This window comes from Strix uralensis, chromosome 5 (genome assembly GCF_047716275.1).
Source record: "Strix uralensis isolate ZFMK-TIS-50842 chromosome 5, bStrUra1, whole genome shotgun sequence".
NCBI classification, from domain to species: Eukaryota; Metazoa; Chordata; class Aves; order Strigiformes; family Strigidae; genus Strix; species Strix uralensis.
Genome location: NC_133976.1, coordinates 8,677,502 through 8,691,467, shown reverse-complemented (window position 1 = coordinate 8,691,467; position 13,966 = coordinate 8,677,502). Strand labels below are relative to the sequence as shown.

General features: G+C 41.2%; 1 protein-coding gene across 6 annotated transcripts in view; it reads left to right on the top strand.

Annotated features, from left to right (window-relative positions):
* Positions 1-10,742, top strand: part of GRM3 (glutamate metabotropic receptor 3) — a 111,316-nt gene extending 100,574 nt beyond the window's left edge. For all 6 annotated transcript variants that reach the window (XM_074869840.1, XM_074869838.1, XM_074869841.1 and 3 more), the window contains 2 exons: positions 4,368-4,542; positions 10,196-10,742. In XM_074869840.1, the coding sequence (XP_074725941.1) occupies positions 4,368-4,542; positions 10,196-10,269 (249 nt within the window). In that variant the 3' untranslated portion in view covers positions 10,270-10,742. The remainder of the gene's footprint in view (positions 1-4,367; positions 4,543-10,195) is intronic.
* Positions 10,743-13,966: the final 3,224 nt, after the last annotated feature.

Sequence of the window (13,966 nt, the reverse complement as noted above, 5' to 3'; positions counted from 1 at the left end):
TTTCTCCCCCTGTAAGGTACTTATACACACTGATAAGATCCTCCTCAGTCTTCTCTTTTCCAGACCAAATAGTCCCAGCTCTCTCAGCCTCTCCTCATATGACAGTTGTCCCGCTCCCTTAATCATCTCCATGGCCCTTTGCTACACTTCCTCCAGTATGTTCATGTCTGTCTTGTAATGGTGAGCCCGGAGCTGGGCATAGCACCCAACATGGGTCTCACCTGTGTTGAGCAGAAGGGAAGAATCACTAACCTTTACCTGCTGGAAACACTGCATAATGCTCAGGAGGCCATTGACCTTCTTTGCTGCAAGGACACATTGCCAGCTCATGATCTACTTGTTGTCCCACCAGGACCTTCAGGATCTCCTCTGCAGACCTGCTTTCCAGCTGGGTGGCTCCCAGCATGTACCGGTGTCTGGGATTGTTCCTCCCAAGGTGCAGAACTCTGCTTTTCCCTTTGTTGAACTTCATGAGGTTCCTGTCATCCCACTTCTCCAGCTTGTCAAGGTACCTCTGGATGGCAGCACAGCTGTCTAGTATATCAACAACTCCTCCCAAATCCGTATCATCTTTAAACTTACTGAGAGCTCACTCTGTCCCAGCATTCAGGTAGTTAATGAAGGTGTTAAGCTGCACTGGTTGTAATATCAACCCCTGGAACAGTTAGTGACTAGCCTCTGGCTGGACTTTGTGTCACTGATCTCAATACTCTGAGCCCAGCAGTTCAGCCAGTTTTTAGTCCACCTCACTGTCCATTTATCTAGCTTGTACTTCATCAGATTGTCAATGAGGATATTATAGGAGACAGTGTTAAAAGCCTTACTAAAGATAAAATAAATAATATCACCTACTCTCTCATCATCCACCAAGCCAGTCATTTCACTGCAGAAGTCTATCAGTTGATTAAGCATAATTTCCCATGTAAATCCATACTGACTATTGGCAGTCATTGTTCACCCATGTAAGCCTCCTGTCACATTTACTTGATTTCCTGCCCATTGGGATGGGCCACTCTTAAGCTTGGATGAGGTGATTCTTGAAAAATAACCAGGTGTCCTGGACCCCTCTTCTCTCCAGTGCCATATCCCATAGTATTCTTCCAAGAAGATACCTGAACAAGTCAATCTGCTCTTCAGGGTGGACATCCTACTTTTTTTCTTCCTTCCTTGGGATCCTGAATTCCACCATTTGCTGGTTGCAGCAGCCAAAGCTTTCCCTGCCTGTCACATTCCTGACAAGTTCTTGCATTGCCTCTGCCCTGCTGTGTTGTTCCTCCAGTGGGTATCAGGGTGGTTAACTGCCCCAAGAAGACCAGGGCCTGCAAACATGACACTTCTTCCAGTTGTCTGAAAAATACCTCTTCTACTTCTTCTTGATTATGTGGTTTATAGGAGACACTCACCATAATGTTGTCCACTTTGGTCTGCCTGCTAATCCTGACCCATATCTATCAGCTGGCTCAAAACCCATTGCCCAGCAGAGCTCCATTCACTCCCATTGCTCTCTCACACAGAGTGCAATTCCTTCTCCTCACCCTGCTACCAGGGTACTGATTTATGCTGTCATTGCAGATCTGTAAGTAGAGCAGGAGCTACAAGTCACAGCTTTCATCATCATGGGAGTCTCCATTTCCCAACTCAACAAACGTAGGCTACCTAGTTCTTCTCTAGTACAGACCAGGCTCTTGTACCTGCAGAGTGTCAGAGAAGATCCAATCCACCTTTTTCTCATCATGTCTGATGCTGCAAAGTCTGCTGTCCTCCTCCCATAGCTCCTTATCTTGACGATAGAAATCCTCCACATCTCCTGCAGAAAAGGAGAACTCTCCCAAACCCCGTGAGAAGCCTCAGGCATCCCTGCAGCCCCAAAGCTCCCTCAGGAGCTCAGTCTGGGTCAATCCTGACATGCCAGGGATAGTTGCCCCTGTGGGCACTGGGGACCATGCCCTGTGGCATCCCCCTTGCTCTGTACACAAACACAGCCTTCAGCAAAGTTTTTAGCCCTCTTCTGTGCACATTTATGCATGATGCTGAACCTGTTAGCTGCCTAGCACCTCCGGAGGGCTCCTCCCAGCACCTGCAACAAGAGTGCCCAACCTTACCTAACCAAGAGTCAGCTCAGACAAAAGCTCCAAGCTGGTCAAGGACAGCTGACAGAGATCCTTAGGAGCTGATGAAGGTTGCTAGAAGTCACAGCCTCCTGCAACAGTCCTCTCCCAGCAGCAGTAAAGCACCCTGACATTCCTTGAAGTGGTCCCAAGAGTCCTCCAGTGATCTCAGAGGTTGTTCCCAGGTCTAGAAGATCCCAAAACAGAGGCCGGAAACTCCTCTGCAAACTGCTGCATCTGGTGGCTGACTCTGTTAGCTGCACTGTCAAAAATTTGAAGGAGAGCTCCTGGAAAAGACAGATTTCTCTGATGCCACTGTTTTTCATGCAGAGATCCACATTGATTTCAGAATCAAAGATACGATGAAACCTGATATGCTTAAATAATCATACATAACAAATTCACAGCAGCCCCAATATCTAGCACATTTAAGGGAATTTTCGACCTTATCGCCTTAGACAAAAGCTTAAGAAATGCAGCAATAACACAGGAAAGGAGAATTCTGTGTTTTAAACTGGTTATCACAAAATCAGGTGTCAAAAGCTCCTACTGTTTAGACAGTTTCTCCCTGAATTTTCTTTAGGGGTAATTCTGTTTCAAGGAGCTTGCCCTCCCTGCCAGTTTTTCCTGCCTGGTCTAGCAGGATTGCCTCCGTTCTGCCCACACACCAGTGTCTCTGAGGCCAGTTATACATCGAACCACTGAAGTGACCTGGGTTAAAAGGAATCTTGTGGGATGGGGCTATTTTTAACCCAAATCATTTCATTGATTGAGTGTATAATTATGTCAGCACAGCTGAGCTGCTCTGGGAGGCACAAACCCTAGCAAAGCAGGGTGGGGAGGAGGGCTTTGTTAGTGAAGAAAACTTACCTTGAAACTACCACCTCAATTTATTCTTTTTATAAGAAAACTCCCAGTCCTGTTTTACCTGTACAGTGCTCAGTTCGATACCCACCCCGAACTGACTGCAGAGTCCTTGTGGATGAAATTCAGGGAAGTGAAGGAGAAAGTGCAGCTGTCCCTTTCTCATGCTGCCCTGGTAGGGTTTTCCATGTTCATTCACCCTGTGAATGCTGAGCACCTTTTCATGGTGCTTGCCACATCTACCTTGGGTAAAGAATGATTATTATATGATCACATTAATTATACTCACTGCTAACAAAGCACTTGTTGCTTGGTATATATATATATAAAACTATTTTTCATTTTGCACCAGTTATTTCTGACAAGGAGATATAAGAAGCATTCCCATGGAAGGCTAATCTCCAAGGTCTGCAGGAGTGTAACTAAGAAAAAATGAGCTGTGGATGTATAATCATTCAAATTAAGCAGCAGAGTTTAAAGCAGTTTAATTCACCATCTTAATTAAGGGATCTGCTTGGAGGAAAAGAATGTAAACTGAAAATGAGGCAGTAAACTGGCACCTAGTTATACCATTGAAAAAGAGAAAGAAAAGAAAGAAAAGAAAGAAAGAAAAGAAAGAAAGAAAGAAAGAAAGAAAGAAAGAAAGAAAGAAAGAAAGAAAGAAAGAAAGAAAGAAAGAAAGAAAGAAAGAAAGAAAGAAAGAAAGAAAGAAAGAAAGAAAGAGAGTTGCCAACAAAGTTACACTAACAAAATCCCCAAGGCAGTTACTCTAAAACCCTGCAGTCTTACAAGCAGTTAATTTCTGATCCCAAAAACTTATGTCTCAAAGTCAGGGCACCTTTCAGGCCCAGTCTGACAAATGTCACCACCTTTCATGTTTATTCCAAATCACACCTATATTGCTGCAAGGGATTGTTCAAATTCTCTGATTAGTATTGAGGCTGAAGACTAAAATGATTTTCAAATGGATGTTTTGCATGAGGCGTCTAATGTAAACCCACACAAAGTACAGTATGGGCAAGTTGGTTTCTACTGTAGCCAGCTTTGCTCAGATATTGCATGACAGGCATTATAGAGGATTTCCTGATCAGTTTAGAAAACAAGGGCATGAGAGATGAGAGAAAGCAGAACTATTCTTCCTGTACTAAACTGAGGGAGAACACAGTCAACCTCTCCCTGATATGCAGAGACACAGGGCACCATCAGCACCATGCCCCTCACTCGTATGATCCTAGGAGTGTGGAAGATAAGGATGTGACAGATGTTCAAGCCAGCCTGTACCTGTGCAAACTCGCAGGACTGTGGTTCCTGCTGTTGTATGATAATGCTACTAATATGCTGCATTTCAGAGCTTTCCATACTGAAACACAGCACTTTGCGCCCACTCTCTCCTAGGTGCAAACCACCACCATGTGCATCTCTGTGAGTCTGAGCGGCTTTGTTGTGCTGGGCTGCTTGTTCGCGCCCAAGGTGCACATCATCCTCTTCCAGCCCCAGAAGAACGTGGTTACTCACAGACTCCATCTCAACAGGTTCAGTGTCAGTGGGACCGGGACCACTTACTCCCAGTGTAAGTAACAAAACTGCCATGTTTTTATAAGGATGTGGGGTTGTGGTGAGTTTGGGTAAAGACAAAACAGGGTTTTTACGAGCAACAAAAAGTCCTTTATAGGCTGGGCTGTGTAACCCGTGGAAGCATCACTTCATTTGTGTTTGGAGAGAAAAACTCATCCCCCTCCCATGGGAATCAGCTCAGAGCCTGCTCTGAAGCTCACTGAAGTCAGCAGAAAGCTTTCAGCAGGCTCTGACTCCAGCCTGCTGCACAAAGCAAGTAGAACCTGTCACTCGCTGTCACTCTCACAGCAATGACAGGAACAGATTGCCCTGGAGTATTCCTGTCAAAATGACACACCGACAGGACCTGGGCCAAAATGCAGCATGCTCTCAACAGCTCTTATCACCTGCATTATAAGAAAAGGCTCCAAGTCTGCAGCAAACACATACAAGGGATGCCATAAACTGTATCTGTATGCAGAGTGCGAGCAGTACCCTTTGTAAGTGCCACAGCCGGGAGAAACAATCAGTGCTCTGTTGCAAGGACAGCTCATATGCTGTGCTTCTCTCCTTTCCTCTATCTTCAGATTTTTCATCCCAAGCAGAATCACATCTGTAATTCTGTTTTAAGGCTTTTGCTCCTCTTCTGGGAGAGTTGCTCACAGATTGTTTTGGGTTTAAAATAAAAAATATTAGGTCACCTATATGTTTGTGGGGTTTTTCCCTTGTCAAGCTTAACTAGTTAAGAATAGGAGCACACAGCACCTTGTTCGCAGAGCTCTGTGAACAGTATGTCTAACCTGGAAAGCTAATTGGAAAAGCACGCTACAACTATAAAGAGACAAGGAATACGACACAGAGGAAAGGAGGGATGCAGAGCAAAGCTTGCCAGCAAGTTCACACTAACCTAGACTCAGGTTTTTGAGTATCATCTAAATTTCAAAATTGGCTAGAAACCTTTGGCACTTCAGATTTCAGACAGAACACAGAAGGAACTTGGCACCTTGCTGTGTAACACATTGGCAGGGATTAGGAGGTAAAGGGGTCCCAGCCATCTCTGGTTCTCCCACCCCAAACCATATTGTGTCATGAATGCCCAAGGTCCCTTAACAAGAGAGCAGGCATGTGGCTCTACTCGTCCCCCATCTCATCAGAGTCAGGGCTGCATCCAGCCCTGGCACCAAAACCCAAAATCTCCTTGCTGTTTTGGAAAACTTAAACCAAGAGAGATGAGATGGCCCTAAGTGACCAAAGTGCTGAGCACTCTCAAAAGGGCTGGATTTGCAAGACCAATGGATTCCTAAAAACCTTTAGAGGTTTGGTCCCTTGATGAAATGGTAAGTCCCATAAGATTATTTTGATCCTTTATGAATTTCATGTAAGTGGTCTTTCCAAGTTTTTTAATTCTCTCATGCTATGGAATAAACTGAGTCAGAAACCGTTTTGATTCATGGAGACTTTTGTACAGGATTGCATTTTGGAATTTGATATTTTTATTACAACAGCTGGATAATACACGTGTGTGCACAAGCATGTATGCAACTGAAAGACATCCTCCATGCACATCTTTACATTAAAAGCCTACTTCTTCAGGTTTGTGAACAGCTTCAAGACATTAAGGAAAGCATAAAAATCCAGATTTACAATCTCTTGCTACTTCTTTGTTTAGAAAGGTGGTTGCAGTCATTTGCTTTTCCTGCTTAAAGCTAGCTGAATAAGAGCTGCTTGTCTTTGTTCGTCTTTTCAGACCATGGCAAGACATGGACCTGGAAGTAGAACTAAAAGGTCCATCACATACAATGGAAAAAGCCCTACAGTTTCCATCCAGGACAATGATTTGGGAAAATACACTGAGAATTCACTGTCTATCACAGTGCTAATATTTCTAAGAAGGAAAATTTTCTCCTACTCCCTTCCATTTATTTGTAAATGATTTTAAATAAATTTTCTCTTTTTTTTTTTTTTTAACCTGTTTATTTCTTTATAAGTCTCCAATGGTCAGTGTTAGGTTAATGGTTGGAGTAGATGATCTTCAAGGTCTTTTCCAACCTAGATGATTCTGTGATTCTGTAATCCCTGTCTAAAATATTCCTTTCATCAATCCTGGGGCTGTCATCTTGCTTTTATTTTGGTCTGATGGTGTTTTCATCAGTCAGAAACTGCTTGATATGAAGCTGATCAAAATTAGCTCCAGGGCATTCTAGTAACAGCAACATCCAAAAATCCAGTTCTTGTTCATTATCAGAGCTTTAGAGAACAGGATTACCCAAATTGCTCGAATGGGCAGTGTTTCCTTTCTCCATGGATTCCCACCTCCATTACGTCTCAGCGCTGCCACTACCTCTTCACTCCATCAGTCATTAATGCCATGAGTATAGTGGGTCACGAGCAGCAAGTGACTCACAGCCAGTTTTTAACAGAGTTTCTTGAACTATGAAATGTGGCCAAACACTATGAGAAAAGGTAAGTGACATCATGGTGCTCTTGGGTAGTGTTAAGTGTTAGTTCTAAAGTTGTATCTCAACTACATCCTTAAACTGAACAGTGTAGGGGGCACCTGAGTCAGTGGTCAATGGCATAAGCTGCTGTGTGGTAGTGGTCATGAGAGCTAAACTGAGCACCTCACGTAGTCATCTGAATACAGCAACTTGTCTTTGCTACATGCTCTGCAGAAAACAAGTAGAGGTGAATACTTGACTTCTAAGCGAGGAAACTTGTTTTAGTGGCACCAAGCTTTGATCATTTTGACAGCTGAGGTCTGGACTACAAAAGAATATATAAATTTAAGCTGAAGAGAGTCAGGATATGTATGTACCTAGGCATACGACATGTTTTGAAACTTATATATCTGTACACATTTATCTGAATCTGAAAATTCACATTTTTCAGAGTGCTATAAGTTCTGCTTCCCCTGCAGTGTTTCCACCATCGAGGTGTTCCCCAGTTTTCCTGTGGCCTGTTTTATTGGTTTGGCAGAGGTATCCCCATAAGGTAGGAGATCAGCACTTAGAAAGAGAGCTCAGAGAGCTCAGATCTGATTTAAGCTCCTACATGATTCAGGCTGAGCTTTTACACAGTTATGTCCACATGGAGAGCGGCACACAGACTTGAGTTCTACCCTCACAAGGGTAAGAAAAAGAATTGAAGCTATTGTTTATAGCCAGACTGGTAAATTTTCTCTCTCAGAATTTCTTTTCCCAGCCCTTACTCCAAACTATCCCTGATATGTGTCTTTTATACATGATTAACTCACGGTTGTTCAGCTGTGAGCACAAGTAGAGGAAGTGGGATGCAGACAGCAAGTTTGAATCTGCCTGGTCGTGACTATGTAGGCATGCTGCAAGGTGCCCATGGCAATGCTGGGCTCTTGCATTTTACCTCCAGTTCTTTTCCTTAGATTATCAAAGCAAAATTAGGGATGGCCAGGAAAGAGGAGATCAAAAGCATGAATTGCAGCCAAATCAAGACTTGTGACATGACCAGAATTGTCCTTGACAATTGTGTTTGTCTTTGACCTCAACACAAGGCAAAATGGAGGTGAAGTATCTCTAGCATATCCAGCAATACTTCAGGAAACCCCTTGGCTGCTGCTATAAGACACAACATGAAATTCAGAACCCTGCAGGGCCAGCGATTAACGTTGCTGAGGTCTGTAAGAAAAAGCAAGATCTTTTGTTCTGTCTCAGAGAGCTGGATACTTAGTGTGAATACTTTACTCCACCCAACAGAGTTAATAACTGCCTCCCAGCACTACAAGAGAGGTAAGTGCTGTGGAGGAAGCCTGAGAACTCAAAAGGCAAGGCCACTTATTTCTCACCTACCACCGTATTTCTCTGTCCAACTTTGACATCCTCCTGACCCAGTTACCGTAGTATTTGAGCTATTCATGCTCTTCAATGTGTTGGACTTCAAAAAAACCCTGAAGCTAAAAAAGTTCTGGGTAGGTGACTGATGTTCACAGAAAAAAAATGATTTTGCCTGTAGTCATACTGCAGAACAGGGATTCGAATCGGGTCTCCTAAGCAGTATTGATTTTTCTATTTGACAACAATAAGTAGAAATAAAAATAACAACAATAATAAAAATTTCAGGTCAGTGTGCTGTTATATCCAGTTAAAAACTGAATACAAAACCTGGTAATTTTTTCAAAATCATAGACATGATGCATTATGACCTTTTACCTACAATAACTGCTTTCATGTATGTGACTCACAACACATCCAGGTTGCGAGAGATCAAACTCCATCTTCCTAATTCAGAGCAGGGGCTCATTCTTGGCTCTCTTATTTATCAATCAGGAATATGTCCTGCCCTCTTAAGTATTAGGTTAGTCCAATGGGTGCCTCTAAATTTCTCTTGTTAAAGCAGTTCTGTTTTCCATTAAATATTTATTCAGTCAATGAAAGAATTAGAAACAGTAGCTGATTTGAAGAAAAAATTATTTGTTCTAAAAATAATGCTGACCATCTTTAAAGAACTAGTCTGCAACTGAGAGTGTAGCCAGCACCAGTTTTGGAAGTTTGAGCATGCCCTTGTCAGCTGCATAAATTGCTTTTTACACTGGATGATTGAGTTTACTAAGTCATTGCTTGCCGTGTGTTTTCTTTGATGAAGGCATCACATTTCTCCGGGTCACTGTTATCATTAACCTAATGCATCTTTCAAAAAACAGCTTTGTGGTGCCATAAGTGGAGATGTCACAAAGTATCTGAAAACACGTTCCTGATGCCCAGTGGATAATTTTAACAAAGATGGACAAACCAGCTTGCTTTTAAATTAAAATCCAGCAGTCTTTAGCAGAATGGTAATATACCCTACAGTCAAAATACAAATACATTTAGAAATAGATTCTGATACTCAGAGTCAATTGTCATCTTGTATCACTGAAGCAATGAAAACCTGTTGTATAAAATATTAGGTAACGTAGACAAAGGTATCTGGCCCTCACCTCTGGATGCATATTGAATCCCGATCCAGAGCTCCTAGAAATTAAGGGTATTATGGCCAGAAAATATTCTGGGATTAATGAGAAATAATCTTGCTTTCAAATTCAGTTATTAAAAAAATTCTTCATCCAGCATGTACTTAGAATTCTTTTTTTTTTAATTAAAAAGTAGATCAACGCAAGGTCCTAACATGCAGAGGTGGATTCTCTCCCAGATTTAAAAATGCATATATTATATTTCAGGAATGTCCATTCCAATTATGTGAAAGCTCAATGGATCAGACCTTAGCATTTCTTGCCAATAAAACATCAAAATCCAAAGGTTCACTTTTTATTCTACGGGGATAATATCACCACTCTAGTTATATTAATTCACACTACCATGCAAAGTGCTATAAAGTGAGTCCCAGTGGCGCAGAATAATCAAAAAAAATTTAATGTATTTTATTCAGACATTTCTAGAAGAAGCGTTCAGTGGTCAGCAAAGAGAAATCAGGTTCCTCCAGCGGATTCTTCAGCCTCAGATCTTGCACCTTGTAGAGGTGCAAGCAGTATCTCCATCAGATCCACTGCTGACAGTACATGTCATATAACAGTGACTTTTAATTGGGCATCTTGGTTAAATTGGGTGAGATGGTCCAAATCAACATTAATTCTAATCCTGTGTGTTGTAATTTTTTGCCACCCTGAAGTCAGTTGATTTTCCCCTCTCTTTCTCTTTCAGCATCTGCTAGCATGTACGTACCAACTGTCTGCAATGGAAGGGAAGTTCTGGACTCCACCACTTCATCTCTGTGATTGTGACTTGCAGTTCAGTTCTTGAGTTTTTAGACTGTTAGGCAAAATTTTGCACATGTTGTGCACTCCAGAAAACACCAGAAAGCAAAAGAAATCAAAACAAAATTAGTACCTTTTTTAGAAACAGTGTAATAAATTATTTTTGAGGATTGTACAGTATATAGTGATGTTCTGGAACTTTTTAGACTGATTTTAGCCCTTCTGTTGTTAATGGTCATAAGGGACATGTAAATAACCATGGTTCACAATGTGCATAGTCCTGCAGTAAGGGGGTGATTTGTTGCAAGCAGAGTTGCAATGTTAGGTGACTTCTTTCCTACGAAATTTTTTTGTAGCTCCTTGTTGTAATTAACTTAGACTGCATTTCTATGTTGTATATTACAGTTACCTTACGTGTAACAGCTTGGTTTTCTCAGCACAAAACAGCAGTATTAATGTAAAGGCACCAATAATAAAAAGATAAAAGTTTTTCAGCATGGTTTCATTTTTGTTTCTTCCTCCCTCAAGGTCATTACATTTCTCTAGTCAGCAGGATAGGTAAAAAAAGATAAAAAGTCGGCAGTACTAGTGTGTACAAACACATATCTGTGTATGGGTCTGTGCCTGTGTTACAAAATCCATATCACATAATAAGTGCTTACAATGAATGCTTTGTCAGGGTCAAGTATAAATTCCCTCTACTTAAAAAAAAAAAAATGCATATTATTAAAGCACCTCAAGTGCTCTTTTTATCATTAAAATGTAGGGTAATTTTCAAAAGTGAAAATATCTAATTGCATCTCAATGAGATATTAGCAAAAAATTTTTGATCGCTGGTTCACTCATTTGGCATGATTTAATGCTGTCATGCACACAATAGATTAGCATATAAAAAAACAAAGAGATTTTAGATTAGGTTGGCAAAGAGATGGAATAAAATATGTCAGAAAATTAGCTAAGACTGTCTTATACCTCCAGCCAAAACAAAGCTGGTTCAGCTTACCTGCATCAACAGTGCTGTGAAAGGTAATTGGAGCACCACAGAAATGGAGACAAAAAAAGTCAAAAAAGAGAAATCCAGGAGACATTTACACGTCTCTGAAGTGACCTTTGCATTCAAACCAAACGATTCAAAACACACATACCAGCTACTTAGACAATTGCAAAATACCTTTAAAGTCTCACTTTTGTAACTGCACTCTTAAAGCTGCCCTCACTCTATTGAAACAATCTGAAATCCTCCCTTCTGCCGGGTCCAAAAAGTCATTAAGGAAACAAACACACCTTTGATTAATGTGTCTGGGCAAATTTACCTAAGGGCTTGTTCCCGTTGATCTCATTTCAGCTGAGGTCAATAGCAAAATTCTCATTGACTTCAAAGGCAACACCACTGAGGCTTGAAAGGCAGACGCTATAGATACATACTGTTGGATGTATGAGTTCTGTGGAGCCCAGTTCTGCACTTGCAGAAGTTTTTACACATTTATGGAAAGGTGCAAGTCCTTAGGGCTGAACTGGCAGAGGAAGTAGCTGTTATTTTGAATACAAAAACTAAAGATGCAGGTTCTTAAAATTCCTACTCACAGATAGATGACTAATTTTTCTGGACATCCACATGTCCACCAGCAAAGACCTCTTGATGTCAACACTTCTGTGACTGGCTCCACATGCAGCCATTTAAGCCTCTGCATCATGGAGCTGTCTCGCACAGAAATTCCTGTGACTTCCCCCAAAGTAGGCATTGCTCAGCCTCCATTACATGCAGAGCTCTGCATTCAGCTTCTTTCTCTCCACAAGCTCTAGACCACCTAACGTTTCAGGCTTGGTTCTGACCTTGATGCACAACAAAGGGGCCAAGTTTTGACAGGTTGGGAATCTTACTTTCTAAATGAAGACCACTAAAAGCATCTCAAGTTGGGCAGCTACATTCATGTGACTTTTGTATGCTCTTGTGTGGATTAAGAGGCTGTTCACAGTATGGCAAAAGGGCAGAATATCTGACCATAATGCTTATGTCCCTGCATCTACATTATCTTTAAGCAGCTCTTAAAAATGTCTAAGCCAATGAGAATTTCTTCTCAATTTCTATAGAAAGCAACAATCAGGGTCAAATCCACCTCACCTAACATTCATAGTCTACAGTATAAATAGCTACATATAAGATTGTCAACCCCTTCTCCCTTTGTACTCAGTGGAGGGAAGTAGGCACAATTCCCCTGGCTTATCTCAGACTGTTAATTTAGGCTAAAATGAATCTCTCCAAATAAAGGCTAGCACAGCTTGCTCAGATCACAAAGTCTGCACTGAAAATAAAGGCATTGTGTCAGATGAATTCCAACCCTAAATCTAAATTGGCATCACTGAAGCTAATTTATAGCAGGTGAGGATCTTACTGTCCCAGAGTTTTCATTCATTTCAATAGCACTATTGAGAAAATGACCCAACATCTATGTCTGAACACACTCTGAATACTTAGGTGGTTTGAAAGCCACTTGCATGTCGGTTTTTCACACAAAAAACCACCAGCACATGGAGCTCTGGAGTTTCAGCCCCACTGAATGTTCCCAACATTCTTGGTTTTGTCTTGAAAGCTTTTCACTACTTTCTGTTGGGTGTCCAGGGACACAGATTATCTGGTATTGCTTGATGATTCAAGTAATCTAGTTTCAAAACACAGCAAAACAAAAAAGGAAAATGTCAAAGTCTGTCAGAGGCTTTGCACACCATATTGGCATTAAAATCTCTTGAGAAAGGGATTTTTTTTTTTTTTTTTTTTGCTGTTGTCTCACATCATTTTAGTTTCTCTAATTAAAACAGTTTATACTTTTTGTTCCCATTTGTGTCAAACTTGACTTTAGACTCTAAAACTCTTCTGGTGTCTTTATTGCTCCCATCATATCTAAAGATTTGAGTAATGCATCTCAAAGCACAGTGGATCCTGTCATGGTTCCTTGCATGGTGGAGGGGAGCCCCAAGTACCTTGGTTGTGAGCTTGAAGAGTGCTCCGAGCCCTGCACACAGACAACCAGGGGAAAATGATGGGAACTAGAGCAAGGCTTAACACAGCATCTATGGTGCCTTACTGGAGGCTGCAGAAAAGTTCAGTTTTTCATTCAGAAATCATAATTTCAGAGTACCTTAGCTCTCTGCTATAAATCAAGAGTGCAGAAAGGTTTCTGAAAAACTGATCACTTTTTATTTATTTGCTGAGCAGAAGAGTAAGACTCAAAAAGCATCGCAGGTCAATCTGAAGTAAATATTATTTGGGAGGGTTTTTGTCCTTGTTCTTGCTTTTGGTGTTGTTTTGTAGGAGAGGTGTTGCTTTTTTAAGTCTTGAGTGAAGTCTGAAAGCAAAACCAAAATTTATTGTGGTAAAACAAAACATTTTATTTTGTCTTCAAGTAACCGTTTTTCCTGAATTAATTGACCACAACTGGTTTCAGTCATAGCCAAAGAAATTTCAAAAGGAATTGTCTTTTCAAATTGAAAAATGATCAAAACCTATTTAAAAAATATCATGTTCTACCTGAACAAAACAAATCCCCAAAATCAGCACAAAATGTCCAAAATACCCTGGCTCCACCCAGAAATCTCAGCTCTTGTTAAAGAGGTTTCCACTGCAATCTTTCATCCAATTAGTACACTTAGAGTAAGGGAGACCAAAACAAACCCTTAAGTCACCACCAAATGCAGTCTGATGTCCATGATGTCATTGCCT